At 50.0% G+C, this 22,644-nt stretch overlaps 2 protein-coding genes across 3 annotated transcripts in view; both read left to right on the top strand.

Moving 5' to 3' along the window:
* The window catches only part of SORBS3 (sorbin and SH3 domain containing 3), a 76,631-nt gene extending 62,148 nt beyond the window's left edge, over nucleotides 1–14,483 (top strand). Inside the window, exons 17-21 of the mRNA XM_053269751.1 lie at nucleotides 2,745–2,870; nucleotides 4,449–4,967; nucleotides 7,862–7,956; nucleotides 8,533–8,639; nucleotides 9,617–14,483. Of these exons, the coding sequence (XP_053125726.1) occupies nucleotides 2,745–2,870; nucleotides 4,449–4,967; nucleotides 7,862–7,956; nucleotides 8,533–8,639; nucleotides 9,617–9,678 (909 nt within the window). The 3' untranslated portion in view covers nucleotides 9,679–14,483. The remainder of the gene's footprint in view (nucleotides 1–2,744; nucleotides 2,871–4,448; nucleotides 4,968–7,861; nucleotides 7,957–8,532; nucleotides 8,640–9,616) is intronic.
* Nucleotides 14,484–18,838: 4,355 nt separating this feature from the next.
* PDLIM2 (PDZ and LIM domain 2) overlaps nucleotides 18,839–22,644 on the top strand; it is a 66,541-nt gene continuing 62,735 nt past the window's right edge. Inside the window, exon 1 of one of the 2 annotated variants that reach the window (XM_053268975.1) lies at nucleotides 18,839–19,196. The gene's annotated coding sequence lies outside the window, so the exon portion shown is untranslated. Of the gene's footprint in view, nucleotides 19,197–19,425; nucleotides 19,628–22,644 lie in introns of those variants that run through there. The other variant, XM_053268976.1, reaches the window with a different exon arrangement.

Below are 22,644 nucleotides of genomic sequence, written 5' to 3'. Positions count from 1 at the left end.
CCATCAGTGCACATACTGCTTTACAGCTCAACATAAACAAAACATAGATCTCTGCCCCAAGGAGCTTACAGTCTAAGTTTAGATGTGCAGAGTCAGGGGAAGATGACAATAGAGGGAAAGGCGAGGACCGGATTTGAGCAAAAGCAGTTCTTTGGGGTTGGGGTGAGGATGAAGGGGTTAAGGCAAAGAATTCAGGGAGAGTTTTGAGGTAGTGTTTGAAGGGAGAGAGAAGTGGCAGCACGGAGGCGTTCTGCAAGAACTGGAGATGCAAATAGAACAAAATAGTAGCAGGCAACATGTTTTGAAACAAAGGAGCAATGTTTTCATAGAGGGTCCAGATAATCTGCAGAAACTGCCTTCCAAAACTGTGAAGGCCACTGTTAGTTTGAACTAGCAAAGTGATCCTCGTTATGACAGTCAGAAAGGCAGTGGGAGAGGGCCTGTGTGTTCCATGGTCATAGAATGGGCTGTACGCACACATTCCACCCCAATTCACTGGTGGATGTCTCGGTGGAGGCTGGGCCACCCAGGGATGGGAACAGCTTTTCCTTACGCCTCAATGCATTTAAAAGTGCAGCACTTTTCTCCGTAGAATCAAATGGCTGCCATCCACCCTATGGAAAACAGCAACTGTGTGCAGTTAAGAACATACACCTGCTCCTCGTGATTCCAGTTTCTTTTGGCTGGGGAGGGAAACGGATTTTGCTCCTCCCACAACACACTTGCCAGTTGCAGCCTTTTTGTAGTATTGGGAATTGTTGCATTTAATTGAGCAAGACTATCGGCAATTTTTGTGCCATGCTAGATTTCATGATGGGAGTCTGGGAATTGACTCTTTTTTTTTCTGTACTGGAATGTCTCGCAATGGTATCTGGCACAATTAATGCAGTCGGTTTAAATATAGCAAAGAAGGCTGGACTATTGCAAATAATCACAAAGCAATTCTTTTCAGCCAGTGCCATGCTATGTGAGAAGAGGCTTTTCACTCTTGGTCCAGCTATGCCCTTAACTGAAACATGAGTACAGCTGCTTAGGGCAGTTGGCATGCATCTGCATCGCTATAAAATGAAGCTTGTTATAAGAACTGTCAAGGCCATGCACAGGGGAAACTTGTAGATGAAAGAAGTGATTTTCCGTCTGTTCTGGGGGACTCTGGAATTCATTGGAAGCCTATCAGGGGTTTATCAGTAAGGGATATGTAATGGCATACCAGCTCCCCACAAATACAGGTTGCCCACCATTACAGATCTTTCCCTGCAGTGTGCAGGAGAATGGTGGGTGTGAGCTATAGGAACACAGGAAGCTGTCATATACCGAGTCAGACCATCGGTCTATCTAGCTCAGTATTGTCTACACAGACTGGCAGCAGCTTCTCCAAGGCAGGAATCTCTCTCAGCCCTATCTTGGAGATACCAGAGAGGGAACTTGGAACCTTCTGCTCTTCCCAGAGAGGCTCCATCCCCTGAGAGGAATATCTTCCAGTGCTCACATTTCTGGTCTATGCAACCAGGGTGGACCCTGCTTAGCTAAGGGGACAAGTCATGCTTGCCACCACAAGACCAGCTCTCCTCTCTAGGCTGAGATGGGGCCATAGCTCAGTCAGTGGATGGAGTTGGGCTGTAGCTCAGTGGCAGAGTATCTGCCCTGGATGCAGAAGGTCCCTGGTTCAATTCCTGGCATTTCCAGGTAGGGCTGGGGAAAGATGCTACTGTGCCAGTCAGTGTATATCAGGGCTGCACAACTGCTGCCCTCCTGCAGATGCTGGACTACAACTCCCATAATCCCTGGCTATTGGCCACTGTGGGTAGGGATGATGGGAGTTGTAGTCCAACAGCAGCTGGAGGGCAGAAGTTGTGCAGACCTGGTGTAGACAATACTGAGCTAAATGGACCAATGGTCCGGCTTGATAAATGGCAGTTTCCTATTTTGCACTCCTAGTTCCTAGGGAGGAGAGCTGGTCTTGTGGTAGCAAGCATGACTTGTCCCTTTTGCTAAGCAGGGTCTACCCTGGTTGCATATGAATGGGAGACTAGAAGTGTGAGCTCTGGAAGATCTTCCCTTTAGGGGATGGGGCTGCTCTGGGAAGAGGAGAAGGTTCCAAGTTCCCTCCCTGGCAGCATCTCCAAGGTAGGGCTGAGAGAGATTCCTGCCTGCAACCTTGGAGAAGCCGCTGCCAGTCTGGGTAGACAATACTGAGCTAGATGGACCAATAGTCTGACTCAGTAGAAGGCAGCTCCCTGTGTTCCTATGTTCATGCGAGGCTACAGTAAGGCTCTACAAACCTGGCCGGTGGCTCACATGAACTGAGCATGCCATTGAACAAGTACCAGAATCTGTTGCATCGCATTGGAGTTGCCTGCCAGATATGCTGGGATTTCGGGAAAGAACTTCCTTAAGGTAGAAAGCTTTAATGCCCCTGGCTTAGAACAACTCCAGTTGAACCAATCCTTAATTCCCCTGCTTTGTCATTTGAACAAGGAAGCTCTCTGAGGGAGTGGAAGAAAACCGCTCCATGCCTGTGGGGTAGCTATGCACTTAACTGTGGCCCAGTGGGTGGGGAAGAAGGAAACGCACGGTGTGACTTAGAGTCTCTGCGAGTTGCAGAGAGAAACTGATGGCCCCCAAAGCCTGGGAGGCAGAGACTCTGTTTCCCTCAAGCAGAGCTGAGCTCGGAATTGAACCTGAAAAACCTGTGCTCCTAGCTAAAGCCCTAACCCATTGCACCATATTTCTCTCTTGAACAGGTCCTGCCTCCGACAGAAATCCCCAAGCCCATTAAATCCCCCACCATCCAAGTCCTGGAGTATGGCGAGGCCGTGACTCAATACAACTTCAAAGGAGACCTGCCAGTGGAACTGTCCTTTCGGAAGGTACCAAAGCAAAGAACTGGGGAAGCCAAGGATTGGTGCACAAACGCATTCCAGTTCCGGATGAGGCCTGTTGCAAAGGGCTTCAGAGTTTGCTCTGGTGATGAAAGAACTGTCTCATGGGCTCAAGGCCGGCTCATTCATGTTCTATAGCTCTTTGGTTGTCTGCCGTGGTCTGATTCTCATAGACGGGGCTCTGAGACGGCCAACCTCATCGTGGTGCCCGAGGCAGGAAATCTCAATGGTGTCTCCCATAGTGGTTAAAACAGTAATAAACCAAATAATTTATAGCTTTTAATAACCCCCAGATCTGATGCATGAGGCAGGCTTTATCCTTGCCTCATGGTAGCACCAGTCCTGGCTGGACTATTCATACTTTTTTGCTACCCTTTCCTTCCTTCCTTACCCCTGGAAAAAGTCTACACCAAAGAAACTCAGAAGTCCTTTGCTGAAGATAAATTAGGCAGACATCATTTGCTTACTAAAGCATAACATTTCTTAACTTGCACTCTTTATCCTGAGCTTTATAGTGGCAGTGTTTTTATAAAGAGACATGTAACAGCAGAAAGAGAGAGAAACAATTAATTTTTTTAAAAAAAACCATTTAAACCAGATTGAAATTAAAACTAGATATCATTAAAACTCGGTATCTTTAAAAGCCAGGCTAAAAAGATGGGTATTTAAGGCATGTCTGAAGGCCTCCAAGGAAGATAATCTCCTTATACCCACCGGGAGCGTGTTCAGCAACCCAGGGCGATAACTGAGAAGCACTAATCCCAGGTTGCCGCTAGTTAAACTGGTGGCACCCAAAGACAGAGCCCTCCTGATGATCTTAAGGAACAGTGGGGACCTTGTAGAGAGAAGTGCTCTCTCAGGTAACCCCAGAGAACAATCTAAGCCATTCAGGGCTTTCGAGGTAATAACCGGCTCTTTGAACTTTGCCCGGAAACATATTGGCAGCCAGTGCAACTGTTTGAAAATAGGCATAATGTGGTCTCTCCAGGATACCCCAGAGACCAATCTGGCTGCCGTACAAAGTTCCCATACAAAGGAAGCAGCTCTACATAGAGCGCAGTAGTCCAACCCGGAAGTGACCAGCTTGAGGTTGCCACTGTTTTCAGGTCATTCTCCTCCAGGAACAGGCGGAGTTGTTGAATCCATCACAGCGGGCGAAAAAGCACTCCTGGCTGCAGCCTCAACTTGAGGCACCAGGAAGAGATCTGGGTCCAAGGGCACTCCTAAGCTACGAAGCTGTGCAGTCAATGGGTCTTCTCCCCACTCCACCCCACCCAGCAACCAGGCCACATAGCCCATGGGCTAATGTGGGCTGCATTCTTGTGTGTTGGTTCTCATGTGTCTGGAGATCCTGTGTAGGATGAGCTGGAGCTGTTGCTGGACCTGTCGGGGGACCAGACTGGACAGACCAGTGGGGTCTGGCAAGAGGTGGCCAGGCTGAAAGTCTCGCAAGACTGAGCTATTGTGTTGGGTGGAGGGGGGGGAGCTTTCAGTCCGCGTTTAAGCTAACTGGGCCAGCCTGTTTGGCTCCCCAGGGCTAACCTTTCCCTCTCCTGTGGCCCCTAGGGTGAACGCATCTGCCTGGTCCGTCGAGTCGATGGGAACTGGTACGAAGGCCGCGTCTCTGGCACCAGCCGGCAGGGCATTTTCCCAGCCAACTACGTGCAGGTGGTGAAGGAGCCGAGAGTGAAGAACTCGGAGGAGTTCCCTTCCTCCCCGAGCCTCGTGGTCCGTTCCATCTCGCCGTCCCAGCCGCAGTCACCCAGCCTGGGCAGCAGGTGGCAGCCTGACGCCTTGCCTCCAAACCCGCAGGTCTCCCTGGCTGCAGACACACTGTCCTTCTCAGCGGGCCAACTTGGGTTCACTTTCCCTGTGTCTCCAAAGCCAGAACCCACGGAGGCTGTGCTTCGCAGACCCCAGAGCGCTCTCCAAGCCGCCTCCTTCAGTCCGCAGAATCAGAACCCAGCCAAGGCGCCCAGCAGCAGCAGCAACCTGCAGCCTGTCTCCTCCTTCCCAACGCAGGAGTCTTTGCGGCCAGCTGCCCGTGCCTTGGCTTCACCCTCAAGAGTTGGCTTCCCACTACAGGTGAGATGCTGTCCTCTCCAGGAAACTTGCCACAACCGGCTTTTAGCCCGCATCCCCTCTGGAATGGAGCGGGGCGTGTTCACATATTGGGCAGATTTACCCCGAAGTCCCTGTGAGCTGTCGGGGAGCATTTCACACACGATTCGGGTTTTTCACTGCTCATTAGAGTGCGACCTGATTTGTATCCGAGGTTAAAAAAACACACCAACAACCACTTTTTCCATCGGGGTTTTTTTGGATAGCGTTGAGTTTGCAGTAAAGCCACTCAGAAAACTTGTGGTAAAGCCTGCTGTGTGGAGAACTCCCAGGCATTTCGTTCCCGCTTGCAGCGCTAGGGATCAGCTCCGTCCTGGGTTTTCAGGGAGCTCAAAGACCCCCAAAGGAACTTGGTGGAGAGGACTACTCCGTATCCCTTTCCAAAGCCAGTGGGAATAAACATCTGCACTGAACAACAACAACAACAAAAACACCCAGTCATGCAGATCTTGAGAGGCAGAGATGGTTCTGTAATTAGAAAAAATTATGCCAACTGGAGTGCTGATAATACATTAATATAGTGCATCTTCAAAATATATCCCCTTCATTATCTTGTAATATTGTAGTCCTTACAATATTACCAAGGGAGGGCTTGGGCAGAGTCCTCAACTTCACACGATAGCAGCTGTTTAAACGCTGGTCTGCCCCAGTTGCTGATGAAGTGGGGGGGATGTGAAATTTAGAGCCAAGGGGGGTAAAACCCTCCCCCAACCCACTGCCTGTCTTTCTGCACATTAATTCTGTTGCATTGCCAAAGTAAAGTTCTGCCGTTGAGTCGGCGTCGACTCCTGGCGCCCACAGAGCCCTGCGGTTGTCTTTGGTAGAATACAGGAGGGGTTGACCATTGCCTTCCTCCCTCTCAATATGAGATGATGCCTTTCAGCACCTTCCTATATTGCTGCTGCCCGAAACAGGTGTTTCAGCGGGGATTTGAACCAGCAACCTTTTGCTCACTAGGCAAGTTACTTCCCCACTACACCATTAGGTGGCAGCTGCCACCTAACAGATATCTTTCTTATGCAAAATGTGGATATCCACATTCAGAACTTGTGAACGATGATTTAGAGTTGAATGTTTGAAATAAAGGAAATCGCAGTGGAGCCTTAGAAAGGAATACCTAAAAGAAACTTGAATCTATAGGCTGGACTAGATATGATGGCAGCAGAACCCTTAGTTTAAACCTCAATCCCATATAAAGGGGAGGATATATTTTTAGGGGGAAAGGAGTGCCTTGGATGGGAAAGGAGTTAATGTGCAACCATTCTCTCTGGCCCCTGATGCTTTTTCTCCTCACCTGAGTGCCAGAAGTGAACTTGACTGAGAAAAAAGTGGGGAAGAGGTTATAGCAGGCCATGTCTGGCTTTCCAGATGTTGCTGAACTACAACTCCCATGACCCCCATCCACAATTTATTACATCCGGGGATGATGGGCTTTCTAGTTCAGCAACATTTGGAGAGCCATATGTCGCCCTACCCCTGCGATATAGGGAGGCCTCAGCCAGGCCCATAGCCAGGTTTAGTGGGGGTGCCAGAAGAAAGTAAGGGGGCCCGCTTATCTGGTCCCCATCCATCCTAAGTGCAAGCAACATCCAGTTCTTTAAAAATTATTTGCTTGTAAAAATTGGGGGGCGGGAATTGGGGATCCGACCCAACATAGGCCCCCACCAGCTATGGGTCTGGGCTCAGCTCTCTTCACTTGAATGCCCCTTTTGGTCTACAGGACTTGCTTTATGTGACTGGAGAAGGATTGGGTTGAAACGCATACCTCTGCCACCACGCCCGTCACATCAGGTTTGACCCACAGTCTAAGGGTCAGACTTTGAACTTCCTTGAAGGGTCCTCCCCTATTCTCCCCCCACAACAGATAGGAGGGTGCACTCTGGCCACATCCATGTTTTCCTGCTAAAAATGGCCCTCTCCTGAAGATTCTGCTTGCTGCAAGGTTATCTGGTGGTCAAGCCCCCAACAGCATAGGGGATCTAGACGTGGCTCAAAATTGTTAGGCAGGGCCCTAGGCTCTTTGTTTGGCCCTCAGTTTCCCTACACTAATTCCCTTCACTGTTGCCTTTCAATTTTTTATGAAGCCCAGCTTTCTCAACCATCAGCTCTTATAAATCCTGCACGTCCATGCAAAACAATGTCTGATAATAGCAAAGATTAAATATGTGCAAATCTCCCATTTCCCCATCGTGATCACTTCCACAGCGCTTCTCAGTGGACCAAATGAATTTTGGCTCCTAGCATATCTATTCAGAATCCGAATGTTGCCATTTCTGAAGTTGCAGAATTAGCAAAGGCTTCTGGAAAACTCACTCCCCATCCTTGCTTTCCCATTCAAGAGAGCCAGTGTGTGTCCATGCTTCATCTGAACACTTTAGATCAATAGCGCTCCCTGTCCTGAGAGCTCAGAATATGGCACTTTCCTTTGGGGCTTCCTTGTCGGCCTCTGCTCCTGCCAGTGTTCCATAATCTCTTGCTTAGGAACCTAGGAAACTGCCATATACTGAGTCAGACCATTGGTCTATCGAGCTCAGTATTGTCTTCACAGACTGGCAGCGGCTTCTCCGAGGTTGCAGGCAGGAATCTCTCTCAGTCCTCTCTTGAAGATGCTGCCAGGGAGGGAACTTGGAACCTAGATGCTCTTCCCAGAGCGGCCCCATTATCCCCTAAGGGGAAGATCTTCCAGTGCTCACATGTGGTCTCCCATTCAAAGGCAACCAGGGCAGACCCTGCTTAGCTAAGGGGACAAGTCCTGCTTGCTACCAGAAGACCAGCTCTCCTCTCTTCCCTGCACCTCTGTCTGATTCTCTGGCTCAGGTGGTGCCCTGTGTTCTCACCCTCTTCTTCTTTGTCCACAGAGCCCAGCCCTTGAGAGAACTGCTCCTGCAGCTTCCCAGTCACCTGGCACCGGGCAGGCCTCCGATGCTCCCCCCTCCGATATCCAGTGGACCCCGTAAGTGAGGCTGATTCCTGACGGGAGGGAGGGAAGTGCACACGAGGGGGAAAGCCTGCTCTGGCTGGCAGCTGGCCAGGCCCTCCATCCCTGTGAAGTGACCCGTAGGGAGGGCTGGCTGCAGACAGCCCCCCGGGGTGCCAGCCGGGGACAGTGTCTGGATTGTTGCTGGGAACAAGGGCCTTTTTCAGAGCGGCTTGCTCGGAGCCCAAGGAAGTGGAAGCCTCTGGCTGCTCTACCTGTGCCCTGACCAGCCTCTGCCAGGCGTTGCAGACGCCTTGTTGAAAGGCTGAGACAGCTCCGCGTTTCCAGGCTGAAGTTGTTCCCACCCCCAAGATGTCGGGAGGGGAGGAGGGGACGGGGGAGGACAACGGCCGCAGTGTTTGTCTCTGCACATTCCATGTCCATGTGCAATGCACAGTTCAGCGCAGCCTGCCGCGTGGAGGCCTGGGACGAATCTTCTCTCTCCTTTTATTGTTTTCTTGGCCTTCAGATGTTTGCCACTATTTATTGATAAGCAAATAAATGGGGAACCGGTGAAGGGATGTGCACTCACCGACAGCTTGTGCTTTGCAGGTACCGGGCTCTTTACCAGTACAGACCCCAGAATGAGGATGAGCTGGAGCTTCAGGAAGGGGACCAAGTGGATGTTATGCAGCAGTGTGATGATGGCTGGTTTGTGGGTATGTCTGCATTAAACAGGAAGCCGGGCCCGCTGCAAGGCGACATTGGGGGTGAGGCGGAGCCTAGTCTTAAAGAGGGGGGGGGGAAGAGAGTAGGGTTCTTCTCCAGGACCCCATAGATTTAAGGAAAGAAAGAGACTAGGTCTGTTCACACAGCTCTAAACAGGGCCCAAAGAGTGCCTCCTCCCAATAGGAGAGCTATGCACACTCCCAGTCGGCAGTCATATGAACCCAAACATCAAAGCAGAGGGGGGGAGATCATGTGGGAGGCAGGAGCTGGGGGGGATGATGCTTTCCCCACCCTTGATAAAATGCTGGGGAGAGAATGTGTGCCAATCCTATGCAGCTCCCGCTTCCCACAACGATTGCTCCCCGCTCTGACCTTGTTGGTTGGGTTCACACAACTTCTGATCAGGAGCGTGCACGTCTCTCCTACCCTGGCTGGGCATTCTTCCAACCTGGTTTAGGGTCATGTGAACAAGCCGACAGTGTCACACGGACCTAGACTTCAGGCACCAGATCAAAAGCTACCACTTGGGTGGCAGAGCTCTCATTCAGATGGTTTTATCCTTGCATCTTTATAGCCAAGTTCTATCTGCCAGGCATTGGTCGCCACTCAAGCATCCATGTCTATTTGGAACCCAGAAGTAGTAGTCAAACTGCATTGAACTTGGGCCCCTTGGTGTTCCTGATCATTCCCATGCTGAATAGTCCAGCAAGGGGTTGTGGGTGGGAAAGCTTGTACCCCAGTTTATGTCTTGGGTAGCAGCAACTTCTGGAGAGTCCCTCAAGGGCAGGGTGAAGGGGATTCTGGTGGTGCTGAGACTTGGGAGGTAAGCAGGTTGAGTAACTGGCTTCTTAGTGCCGAATATTTCAAGAGGCTTGTCTTAGCCTTTCTATGAGAGTTCCTACTGCAGAATGGGCAGTTCTGAACCTTTTCATTCATCAGGGGCCTCGTGTTTTTCTTTCTGCCCCAGGCGTATCCAGAAGAACGCAAAAATTTGGCACTTTCCCTGGGAATTATGTTACCCCTGTGTGATTGACCCTCAAGACCCCATGTGTGCCAAGTGGAAACGGAGTCAGAATCGCAAGCGCTTGTGCCCAGTTTCCCCGGAGAGATGCCCCACAACCTGTAGACAAGGAGCAGAAGGACGGTGCAAGAATTGGCCTGGGCCCCAAGCTGTGTCCAGCAAGGCCTTGCAGTTCGTTACCTGGACGGAGTCTCCTGTTCCTTGGCCCACTGTCTTCCAGTTTTGTGTCTTGGGTTCTGTGCATGGGGTGGTTAAAGCCTTACTCCTTTTCCCAGAATGCACTATTCCAGTCTTCCCGTGACAAGCAGAAACTTGACCTGAGCAGGCACTGCAGCTCTTACTTAGGCTTTGCCTGCTGCCCCAGCTGAGCTTTCTCCTTATTGACAAAACTGGAGTCTCATCCCTTCTTTAGCCTTTCATGGCAGCATTGGAGGAGGGAGATGGACTGCGGGGGCCGCGTGACTGTTCTTCGTCAGATATCCCATCCAGATAGATACCGATTCCTCAGACATTCCCGGTGCAATCTTTGGAGACTCCACGGGTAACCAACGAGCCAGCTGCAACTGATGTGACCTGAACATGTGCATTCCTCTGTGCAATCCCACCGGAATTGCTGCACCCTGCCCATTTGAGGCTGCCCCACTAACTGTAGGCAGTACTCTGTGCAGTGAGAGGCGCTCCCTGGCCACCAGTATTGACATTTTTGTACCTTGCCTCACCGCCCTCCAAAAAAAAAAAAAAGCGTAGCCAGCTGAACTTTGATCTAAAGAACCCTATCATCTAAGTGACTCATCTAGAACTTTGATCTAAACGACTTGCAATCATTCCTCTTTCATACTCAGCCCTGTGAGTGGATGCCTAAGCAAGGGCTGCTCCCTAGGAGACCTGGCAGAGTTTGTAAAGTCTGCTGCTGGGGCACTTTCCCTCCAAAAGTGCTTGATCCTTCCCCTCCTCTGACCGAACTAGAACACCTGCTGCAAGGGATTTAATATAGATCCTGATCTCAGGGGTGGTAGGAAGGAAGGGGTTATTCCTCTTATGGGTACTGACTTCTGGGCCAGAAATGCTGGGAGTTCCCTGTTCCTGCCTTTGCATAAGCCCCACATTGCTCACAGCTACTCCCCAAATACGCATCTCACCCCTGCCCTCCATTGCAGAAGCCAAAACAAGCTAGGGGGGCCAGACAGAGAAGAAGACAGAGCTCCTCCTCCTTTAATAGGTGCACAGAAGGGGACATTTCCACAGGTGCGGCTTGTCATACAGGGGGGTGACGTGTTGTGCTATATTGCAGGAATTGCAGCCTGTCCCAGGAAATCAGGGCCTGGCTGTTCGCTGCCTCTTTCCAGCCCTGCCTCTTCCTAATCATTCTCTTCCGGTGGTCCCCTTTCACCTCCGGAGCCAGGGGTCCAGACCAGGCCAACATTTCTAGTGATAAACTCTCCTCTGGCTTCACTAGGAGCTGTTCTTAAATATTTAGGACATGCAGCTGGTGAGAAGCAGGGAGGAAGGAGAAGAGAGGAGGAGACTGTGTTCGGCCAAGAACACCGAGGCATCTGTGCTGACTCTTGCCTAGCATTAGCCATGCGCTCTTCCCCATGCAGCCGCTAGTCAGCTGTGCATTGACACAACCGCAGCTACTGGAAAACAAAGCACGCAGGTTGAGACTGGTCCTGGCGGGGCCGATTCTCTCCTCTGTGAGAGGAGGAGGGCACTGCCCTCCTTTTGAGATACAGTTTTGCAGCTTGCGGGTTCAGACTCTGCCACCTACCTCAGTGGTTTTCAAACTACTTACCTTCAGGCGACCCTTTCCTGCTGCTGCAGCACCACCACCCCTGTGCCTCTGCCGTGGAATCCCGTGGACTGCAAAGGATTCTGCGGCATGTTCTCGGGCACACGGTTCATGCGGGGCATGGGCCGCCTCACCGTCATCGTGTGAAAACAGAGAGTAAAATCTGGAGGCATTTGAGGCTGCATATTTGCAGGGGGAGTTGCCTTTCGGGGAAACCTGTCCACCAGGACTGATCTCCTCCGTGCTGATTTGCTCCTGGAGAATCCCAGGGCTCCCCGGGTGGCGATGAGCTATCCTTTTGCTAAAGACTGAAAAACAGACTGGCCAGACGCCTGTTGGGAGATGCAGTGTGTCCTGAGCACCATTAGAATCAACCAGCTTCTACAAGATGAAGGAAGGTGCTTGGTCTGTTTGCTGTGGGAAACGAGGGCTACTTGTGTTATTGCTTGTACAGCTTCTGCCAATAAAATCTCATCCACATAAAGCTAAAGGTTAGGGTGACACTTGATCTCCCTGCTTCCAAACATACACCAGATAAGAAGCCAGCGAAGGCAGGGGTGGCCCTGCCAGGAAGCAAGAAGGGACAGCAGCCTCAGCTGGCTGGTTTGGGTGATATTGACAGACTCTGAGGCTGAATTGCTTGGAAGTCTGTCTTGCAGAATAGTGCTCTCGTGCAACCTCTTCACTTCAGTGGAGCGTCATGGGGGGGAAATTCGGGGACAGTTGTGCGCTACATCTTCACTAGCGAAGGGATGCTGTTTGCATTTTCTGGGCACAAACATGACCATTCCATTGTTCTTTACCTGCTAGTGCCTGGCAGGGAATGCCGAGGCACCCTCAGCAGCAGGGGCAACAGCCAGTCTCTGTGGACCTTAAAAGTCATGATCACCTCAAGGAAGGCTGGGTTGTGCCAACGAGATTTCCTGGAGCTATTATTAATAAGAGAATAATAAAAACTGCTCTTAACTTCCAATGATGATCAGGCGTGCACTCTATGCAGATGATGAGATAAATGGGCTCTTCTGTTTGGTCTGCAAGACTGTTAAAGCCTAGGAGTTCAGAAAACCACTCCCAGTTCTACCATGAGGTACAATAACATTTGTTAAATGTCATTAGCTGTAGCTCCATGATAGAACAGCTGCTTTGCTTGCAGAAGGTCCCAGGTTCAATCCCGGGCAGCATCTCCAGGTAGGGCTAGGAAAGATTCCTGCCTGCAGCCTTGGAGAGCTGCTGCCAGTCAGTGTAGATAGTACTGAGCTAGATGGACCAAGGGTCTGACTCGGTCTAAGGCAGCTTCCTATGTTCCTAAGATGATAATTGTATTTCCTCCCTTTTGCATCCATTTCCATCAATGAGTTTTTGTTTTGTTTGTCAGGAAGCAAAACAGAGTTGAGGAAGGAGGGACTGTAAGAAGTATACAAGGGCCACTCGCGGACTGAAGAATCCCTTTTCTAGGTGGTCTTTCACGTGCCTCTGACAGAACTGCCAACCTTTTAGCTGGCTCTTTTACTGTACCCTTAAGAGTTTGTGCGGCAGAAGCTAAATTATCCAAGAGGTTTCCAGTCCAGTGTTCTCTCTAACTTTTTTCATCTGTGTGTGAATGAGTTCTGTTCTGGGCGGCAGTATCAAGGCATTGTGTGTGCACGTGCATTCAGGGTAGGGCCTTCCTGATTCAGCCTGAGCGGGATCTAAAATTAACGGAGCAGACATCAGAAAACTTGTGAGTGCGCGCACATGAGCACAACTTAGAGGGAACACTGTTCCAGTCCCATAATCTTCATGGTAGGAAAAGCTTCACCTGGTATATATCAACATGCATAGGGCTGTTTAAAGCACAGAAGAAAGATCTGTAAAGCACGCTGACAACCGTAGACTTCAAGCCGCTGGAATTCTACATTTACACCCTTCAAAAAATTTCCTCTGCAGTCTTGCCGGCTGGAATCTGGAGCTCATCCCCTGCCCCCCAAAACCCCAAAGCAAAACAAACTGTTGAGATGCTTGTTTTTCAAGAGCGCAGTGTACACAGAGATTAGCATGGGCATAGCTTTGAAGCAGCACACCTGTTCTTGGCTGGGCTTCTCCTTCTTCCAGCCTTAGTCATGTTAGGGTTTGGCTGGTGTTTATTGACCACTTTAAGCCACAGATGGAATTTCGGCTTCAGCACAAAACAAAGGGCCTCTTTTCAGCTGCAGACAAACCCATCCGATAGACATGCTTTCAGCTTTTTTTAGCTGCCATGCACGCCAAAGTGGCTGTGATCTTTCTTGGGTGCCATTTAGGAAGGGCAGTTCCCTCCCTCCACTGCATGGTTTGGTTCCCATGTGATTGTTTCTCAGAAGCGCCTTTATCTCTCGCCCATCTCTTTGACGGTACTCACTGGGTGGGGGGGGGGCTACCCTTCTAAGCCATCAAATAGAGCTACCTGCTGATTTTAGGCATGTCTGTGGCAAGCATTCGAATCATAGAATTTTTGAGATGGAAGAGGGACCTCAGAGTTCTAGCCCTGCTCAGAGCACCAAATTGCCTGCATCCCTGACAACCATCCAGCCTTGTTTGAAAACCTCTAGAAAGGATGAGTCCCCCACTGCATGAGATGAACTGTTCCATTGGTGCAGTGCTCTTAGGAAATTTTCCTAATCTCTAGCCTAAATATACTTCCTTGTAGTTTCAGCTCATTGGTTCCACTCCTCGGGGACAACAAGAACCCAAGTCTGCTTCTCCTTCTGTCTATCTAGCTCAGTATTGTCTTCACAGACTGGCAGCGGCTTCTCCAAGGTTGCAGGCAGGAATCTCTCTCAGCCCTAACCACCACCACCCCCGAGTACCTGATGTCCCTTGAAATCCCCCACCCCCGAGTTACAGTACTAACTGCATATACTTCATAACCTTGTGGGTTTCCAAATTCTTGTGTGTAAATCTGTGTAGATATATCATGTACAAACAACCACTTTGTATATAATTGTGCTTTGGCAACGTACTGTATGCTTTGGTAGTTTGTTGGTTCAATAAAAAAATCTTGTCCTATCTTGGAAAATCTTGTCCTATCTTGGAGATGCTGCCAGGGAGGGAACTTGAAACCTTCTGCTCTTCCCAGAGCGGCTCCATCCCCTGAGGGGAATATCTTTCAGTGTTCACACATCAAGTCTCCCATTCGTATGCAACCAGGATGGACCCTGCTTAGCTAAGGGGACAAGTCATGCTTGCCACCACAAGACCAAACAACTAGGTAGGAGGAGGGAGGAGTGATTGCATAGGGGAGAGAAGCTGTGTGCAAAGCATTTTTTGCCATTGGAAAAGCCACCCTACCAAGCTCACTCACACATGATCACACTCCCCCTCTTCCTACCTCGTTGTTTGCTCACATATGATTGAAAATTGAGAGTATGCACAGCTCCTGAAGCTGGGTAGGATGCTTGACCTACCCAATTTTCGATCAGGTGAACAACCCAACAGGACACTTACAAAGTAGTCCATTGGCAGCTGAATTAGGACACACCAAAGGTGGAGTTCAGTTGCTTCCACTAAAGATGAATCTCCCCAACACAACCTTCAATATTCCACAGATGAAAGCAGGGACATGTATGTAACCATCTGCCAATATCCTAATGCAGACAAAGGGGAAGATTGAGGAGCAACTCCTCACTTAAATTTTTTGGTGGGGAGAGGAAAGGCACTTGAAGGTAAGATACGGGTGGTTAGGTTTGACAGGGAGGGAACCAGTGGTCCCTCTAATTTTTTTCATCTCTGTGCGGAATGAGTTTTGTTCTGCAAGGCAGAATCAAGGCACTGTGTGCAGACATGCATTCAGAAGTGGGGCCTTCCTAATTCAACCTGAGCGGGATCTAAAATTAACTGAGCGGCCATCAGAAAACTTGTGAGCGTGCGCACCTTAGAGGGAACAGTGGAGGGAACTCCCAAGCCAATGAGGGAACTCCCCAAATGCTTAGGGAGGGATTTGCACCCCTGATGATTGCACAGTTGCTGAAACCTCTACTTTGCCTGCTTTGCATTATATTCATTTACTCTGCAGTAGCCTGCTCTTTACTGATTGAAAAGCCAAGAGGATTTTGTTCTTTGGGCTAAAGCTGTACTAGAAAACCGGAACTGTCCTAAAACCAGTTGTCAGCAATTTTAATATGCAGCAGCAGCAGCGTACAAAAGCAGGGTACACTGCAGAGCACCTTAGAGTGTGTGTGTGTGCGTGCACTTGCATGCGCGCACTGCCTTTGGATGCATGTGCAATAGAGACAAGATGCAGCTCCCTGCTGCTGCCGGAGATTTCATGGCTTAAGTACAAGGGAGAGGGTTGAATCCTGAAGTGCAACAATCTGAGCAACAATGCAGAATCACAGAGCTGGAGGAACCTTCTAGGCCATCTAGACTGACCCCTGCTTGATGCAGGAAACCCAGAGCTAGAGCATTGGAAGGTTAATGAGCGTGAAAAGCACAGGCAAATAAGGAAGGACTTAGCCTGGTGCCTGAAAGGCAGTAATGGTAATCGGGGAGTTCCAAAGTCAAGGTGCCGCCACAGAGAAGTCCCTCTCTCTGGCAGCCACATACTCAACCTTTGCAGCCGGTACACTCCAGTGGTGTGCCAGTGGATCCTAAAAGGGCAGCATCCCTCCCAGCTTGGACAAGAGCTCCTGGGAAGCAGGGATGGCTTTAAGGAGGCTTGGCAGAGATGAAAGAAAGATGGATGCTCATATCCTAAGAGCCAAACTGGCGTGACATGGGAGTTCTGCCATGGGGTGGGGGATTCAGTACCCTTCCCCTTTACATCACAGTTCCAATCCTGATCCCAATCTGGTGAGTTCTGCTTATGTTTGAGTGAGGGGGAGACAGAAGCCAACATGATGTATGCAATGTAACACGTTGTCCAGCCCTTAGTCGTTTTGGTGTGGAGGCAGGAACATTTGAACTGAGAGAACTGGTGTACTGGAATGGTTCAAGGATGTGATCTGTGAACCAGAAGGATTCTGGTCCAAATGCCACCTCATCCACAAATTCACAAGGCAATCTACTGCTTGTTGAGCCTCAAGCCCACCCAGCCAGCCCTCCCCCTGCAATATGGGGACTATTAACACGGAACTCCCTTACAGAATTGCTGCAAGCGAATGAGTATGTGCAGTTCTTTCAAGATTTAAAGTGCTAAAGAAATGCTGTTATTCTTCAAACCAGTCTTCATGCCTATCAGAATGAGCTACTTAAACTTAATCTTAAATTGTGTGCATACGTAATTAATAGGCCTAAGATCCTGGTGCACCTAATCTGTTTTCCCTCCTGTGCTGAAATCTTCAAAATGGCTTATGTTCTCATAATGCCAAAGTGCTAAAAATGGTTTGTTTCATGGAGGTTTCTTAAGCAATGGGGCTTTTATGGTAGCTAAGATAAATTTTGCCAAAAAGAAAAAGGATTACTAAGGTCGCTTTAAAGTAGATGCCATGGATAAGGAAAAGAGAGATTGTCTGGTTTTAAAATTTTTCATTTGAGCACTTTATAAAAAAATTGGATAAATTCAAGATTCGCATCTGGATGTTTCTTCTTTTGACCTCTGTAATTTATGGCAAACCTCCTTACTCAGCTTTAATGGATTTCAGAATGTGGGATCAAAGAGACATAATGAGATTTGCACTTTAATTTGTAGTGCAAATATTCTTTCATCAGAATAAGTGATTACATTTGGTGGGGGAGGAAGACCCTTGCCTCTTGTTTTAGTTCTTTGGGTCAGGCTTGCTACAGCTAAAATCCTGTGCATGCTTATTAGGGAGCAAGTACCACAGAGAATTGTATGAACCTTACTTCTGAGTAAGCATGGATAGGATCAGGCTGCATGGCTAGGGTCCTCTCATCATGTGCAGGGTATCGGATGTCTCACAAGCTGTTGAAAGGCCAGATGAAAGAAGACATCTTTGCAAGAGCTGTGCACCATTAGTGTATGCATTTGGATTGGGAAGTAACTAAATAAGAATAATTTGAAAGTAAGTGCAAGTGAAGGCAGTAGGTTTTACTCCAAAGTGGATAGGCAAAATATTGGAGCCCGATTCTACATGTGTGTGTTAGAGCAAGTCCCTCTGGAGCTCTTTCCCTGGTCAAATTTGCAGCCAAAGCTTATTTTCCAAGACGTTCAGCAGAGCATGCCTAGAAAGCAGGTATGTGCCTGTTAATAACAGTACAAACAGATGTTTTCTAAACAGAAGTCACAGGGTTCCCAACTTTTGTTTTGCAAACATTCTGGCATCTCAAACTTGTGAGTGAGCCCTATTGAACAGGGTCCAACGGGCTTGCAAATAAACATACATGGCATTGCCCTGTAAGGGGGAGACGACAGGTTTATATTTTAAAAATGCACAGTGTGCAGAAAGAAGACAGAGGAATTTCTCCCGTCATAATATTAGAACTTAAACCCACCCACTGAAATTGACTGAACCTATTGATACCCTGAGATTGGGATTGACCACAGTCTGAACAACAACAAACACTTGTGAATACAAACACAGCAGGTGTGTGTGAATTGGATTCCCAACACAATTACAGGGATGGGGGGAAGTTCAACTCCCCTTGTGCTGTTGTCCTACATAAAATTGCTCCCGGAAGCTTCTGTTTGCCCCATATGTTTGAAATATAGGTATCCTACATTTCCTTCACAGGGCAAATAACAGATTCAAAGGGCAATTTTAATCTGGAAAATTGCACAGGGGAAAAGGGTTAAACTCCCCCCCCCCCCCCGCAGACCTGATCTGATTCTCTCTCACATGCATATCGACCCTACAGCTGCTATTAACACCACAGGAGATTCTAATCACAGACGTCTAGTTTGGCCCTAGGAAGGAGGGCCTTCAGAGGGGAAAAGTTGATCAATTATTAGCCATAATAGCCAAATGGAACTTCCATGTTCAGAGGCAGTCTATCATCTCTTGTTGGGGCTTCTGCTGCCTTCCTGCCCTGCTTGTGGTTTTCCCTGAATCCTGATGCATCTTGTTGGCAATTTGTTAGAGACAGGGTTAGAGCGTCCTTTGGGGGTAGCTAAATAAAACGTCCATGTTCAGAGGAAGTATATCGCTTGAGCAATAGATGCCGGGGGTGGCCAGGACTCCCCTGGCCTGCTGCCTGTGGGCTTCCCCGAAGCATCTTGGCTGGCTGGCCACTATCGGAAAGAACATCCTGAGTCCTTCTTGGTCTGTTCCAGCCAGCCGGGCTCTTCCCCAGTAAGGTCCACCACACCTGCCTGCTGCTGCTGCCGCCTCCGAATGCACCAGGCGGCTGGACGGCATTGCCCGGCACTCTTCGGCGGACACCAGCTTCGATCTCGGGCACGGCGCAAGCTAGGAGTAAGGAGCAATTAAAGGAAAGGCGGGCGCGGAGGCCATTCCGGAGACCGCTGCCAGGACGCGGGAGAGCCTGGAGGCGGCGCTCGCCTGCCGCTTTCCCTCTGCTTGCCCAGGTCGTTTCAAGAGGCCAATTAGTGAGCCGCCAGCCAGCCAGCCAGCCTCTTCCGAGGAGGGGAGCCGAGCTCGGCAGGGAGGCAGCTGGCTGGAGCAAAGGACGCGCCGCCGCCCACGCGTTAAGCTGCGGCTCCTCCAAGTAGCCAGGCGGACTTCCCTGGTGCTTCCTTAGCGCCAGCATCTCCTGTCCTCCTGGGGGTCGCTTCCAAGATTTGGCGAGCAAGTGCCTGGCCACCTCTCTCTCTCTCTCTTCCTCCGAGGGCTGGGACCTCCTCCGGACTCGTCTCGGTTCGAGGTGAGCAAGCGCGCACTCTGGCAACCTCCCTGCTCCCCCCACTGGCCGGGAAAGTCTTGCTCCAGGGCAGGGACCGCCGCCAGCAGGGATGTGACTCGGGTTTTGCTCTCCTCTGCCGGGTGGCTGGTGGTCTAAATCCGACCGCGAGGAGGCGCGCTCTTTCCCCTGCGCAATTCTTGCCCATCCAGTCACGTTGCATGGTCTCGGTTACCCCGGGGAGCGTGCCTGGGGCCAGAGCGGGTTAAGGAAGGGGTGGGAGGGAGGAGTAGCCCCCTCGCCCATCCTCCGCAGGATATATGAGGTGGCTGCATATTTGTGGTGGCCTCAACTCGTTGGGAGTCGCTTGGCTTGGCGAGCGCACAGCAGGCTCTCTCCTCGGAGGTGAAGGCTTAACCGTTGTTGCAACTGGCCTTTCTGAGCCATTAGACCCCGTGAGTATTGCTGATTCGCAAGCTCTAACTGCTCTCTGCGTCTGTTGTCGGTGGGTTAGATGTTGTGCTTGTTGGTTGGTTTTTTTAGATCTTTAAGATTGCTTTGTCCTATGCATCCATCACACACCGTTTTCTCCAAGAAGCTCAGGGATGTTCTTCTTCTCCCCAGCCCCTGCTGTATGTATCCTCACAACAGCCCTGTGAGGTAGGTCAGGCTGAGTGACTGGCCCAAGGTGAGCTATGCAGGGGTTTGAACCGGCCCTAGTCTGTCCAACCATTGCACCACTCTGGCTCTATACCACACTCCGATATATAAACTGCCTGGGAAACTGCTGCCCCTGATAGGCAAACTGCACATCTTGTGGCTGAACAGAGCTGGGGGCTCCTTCCAAGGCAAGACAGTCTTGCCTTTTGAAATAGCCCCCGGCCCTGAAGACACACTCCAGGCAAGAGCCATCCACAATGCCTTATGGGGCCGTGAACAGGAACAAGGGGCCAGTGTTGGAAAGCAAGGGACGTCTGGCAGAGAGGCTCGGAGAGAATAATACCTCTTTCCTCTCGGCCCAGTTCGTGAAACTGCACTTCTTCCTGGTTGAAAGACGTGTAGCCCTGTTGGGATGCTGTGTCGTAGATACACACAGGTGTCTGTACACACTTACGTGTGTCTGTGTGAATGACCCTATAACTGTATGTCTTAAAAAATGAGCCAGGATAAGGTCTTCCGGAATACAGAGCGCAAGTAGGAAGTGTGTGGCTGTATGTGTGTGGAACGTATGTGAATATGTGCCTGTGTGCAGTCTGTATATGCACTGAATATAGCATGTGGATGTCATCATCAGTATGCTGTTGCATGGTACTTCCAAAGAACAAGGCGACAGAGGAGATGGGAGGGAGATCAGTGTAAGGGATAAAGACTCTCTGCGGGGCCGATTAAGTTTTTTGCCACTCGTAGTCAAAAAGGCTTTTGCTGCCCTTTTACCTTAAACAAAAAAGGCTTGCCTTTAAAAAAAAATAAGGTAAAAGAGGGGGACTCTCTCCTCGCCCACTCCACCCTTCCTTCAGCAGCTGCTGCCCACAGAGAGGGGCGGCAAAATCTGCTGCTCCTCAAATTTTGCCACCATAGGCAAATGCCTCCTCTGCCTCTCCATTAGTCCACCACTGACTATGTGTCACACTCTGGATAGTTCCAGACTCCAGTCCAGGATTCAGGGGTGTAGACAACATTGGGCGACCAGGTTCAAAGAACCGGGGCCGCCCCCTCAGCCCCAACACGCCCCTCGCATCTGACTCCGGGGGCTGGTTTAGCTCCCGAACGGGGATGTGCGGCCCTGTTCAGGAGTTCAATGGCCAGCACTGCATTTGCAGTGTGGCCGGGGTTGGCTCTCCTCGGGGAGATCCGCTTCTGGCTGTGATGCAAATGCAGCACTGGCCTGGATCTCACTCCCAGATGGGGCTGCATGGCCCCGTCCGGGATCTAGACCACGCCCCCACGCCTGGCGTCAGTCACAGTGGGCGGGGTGAGCGGGGCCGCCACTGGCCTGGCTCCGCTAGTGCCAGGATTGTTGCATGTTTAGTTGACACAACATGATTACCAGTTGTCTGCCTGTACCTTCCCCGCACTTGTATTGTCACGCTGATTCATGGAGAAAACCTGGCTCTTTTTGAGAACGGTGGCATATCACCGCTGCAATTGATTGAACATGTCCACTGTTAGTGTTCCATCTCGTTTTGAGGGTTGTGTGTCTAGCTATAATAGACCAGAGCAGAAAGAGAAGGGGTAAAAAGGGGGAGGATTAATCTGTTGTGGCCCCAAAGCATGTGATTATTTCCTGAAGTCTGGATTTAGCAATGCAACTCTGCTTGTGACTCAGGGCGGAAAAGCAATGAGAGGCTGTTACTACATGGAGCACTTCTGGAAATGCCTGAAGTTGGGCTTGGTTAAAATAAATTGTTGAGGCTCTATAATCCTATGCATGGCTACTCAGAAGTAAATCCCACTGTGTTCAATGATGCTTACTCGTTGAACTGCCTAGCAAGTGTGGCTAGAATTGCATCCTAAAATAATGCTTAGGGAAAGGGAAGCTTGCTTGCAGGATAGTCATCTCCAGTAGGATTTGAGAGTGGGGGATGTTTTGGAAGGGGTGTGTGGGAAGCTGCTGAGGTCCCTCTGTATGAATACAAAACACAGTCTTGTGGTATCCTTCTAACACATGTATTGTGACATAAACTTCCATGGATTAGAACCCACTTATAGTCCACAAAGACTTCGGTCTCGGGTTCTCAACCTTGGACCCTGAGATGATGATGATAATGGACTGCATCTTGCATTATCCCTAGCCACAACAGTCAAAGGCTGATGATAGGAGTTGCAACAGATGCAACACATGGAAACCCAAGGTTGAGAACCCCTGATGTATGTTGCAATAAATCTGTTACATAGGAAGCTGCTATATACAGAGTCAGACCATAGCTCCAACTAGCTCAGTATTTTCTATACAGACTGGCAGCGGCTTCTCCAAGGTTGCAGGCAGGACTCTCTCTCAGCCCTATCTTGGAGATGCTGTCAGGGAGGAAACTTGGAAGAGAGAGGGAAGAGAACTGGTCTTGTGGTAGCAAGCATGACTTGTCCCCTTAAGCTAAGCAGGGTCTGCCCTGGTTTCCCTTAGGGGATGGAGCCGCTCTGGGAAGAGCATCTAGGCTCTAAGCTCCTTCACTGGCATCTTCTCCAAGATAGGGCTGAGAGAGGTTCCTGCCTGCAACCTTGGAGAAGCCACTGCCAGTCTGTGTAAACAGTACTGAGCGAGATGGACCAATGTTCTGACTCAGTATATGGCAGTTTCCTATGTTCCTATGAACCGAAATGCTCTTCCCAGAGCGGCTCCATCCCCTGAGGGGAATATCTTCCAGTGCTCACACTTCTAGTCTCCCATTCATATGCAACCAGGGTGGACCCTGCTTAGCTAAAGGGACAAGTCATGCTTGCTACCACAAGACCAGCTCTCCTTTAAGATGCTACT

The sequence above is a fragment of the Hemicordylus capensis genome, chromosome 8, assembly GCF_027244095.1.
Source record: "Hemicordylus capensis ecotype Gifberg chromosome 8, rHemCap1.1.pri, whole genome shotgun sequence".
In the NCBI taxonomy this organism is placed as follows: domain Eukaryota; kingdom Metazoa; phylum Chordata; class Lepidosauria; order Squamata; family Cordylidae; genus Hemicordylus; species Hemicordylus capensis.
The sequence above is the reverse complement of the archived record's forward strand: the minus strand, read 5'-3'. Positions and strand labels throughout refer to the sequence as shown.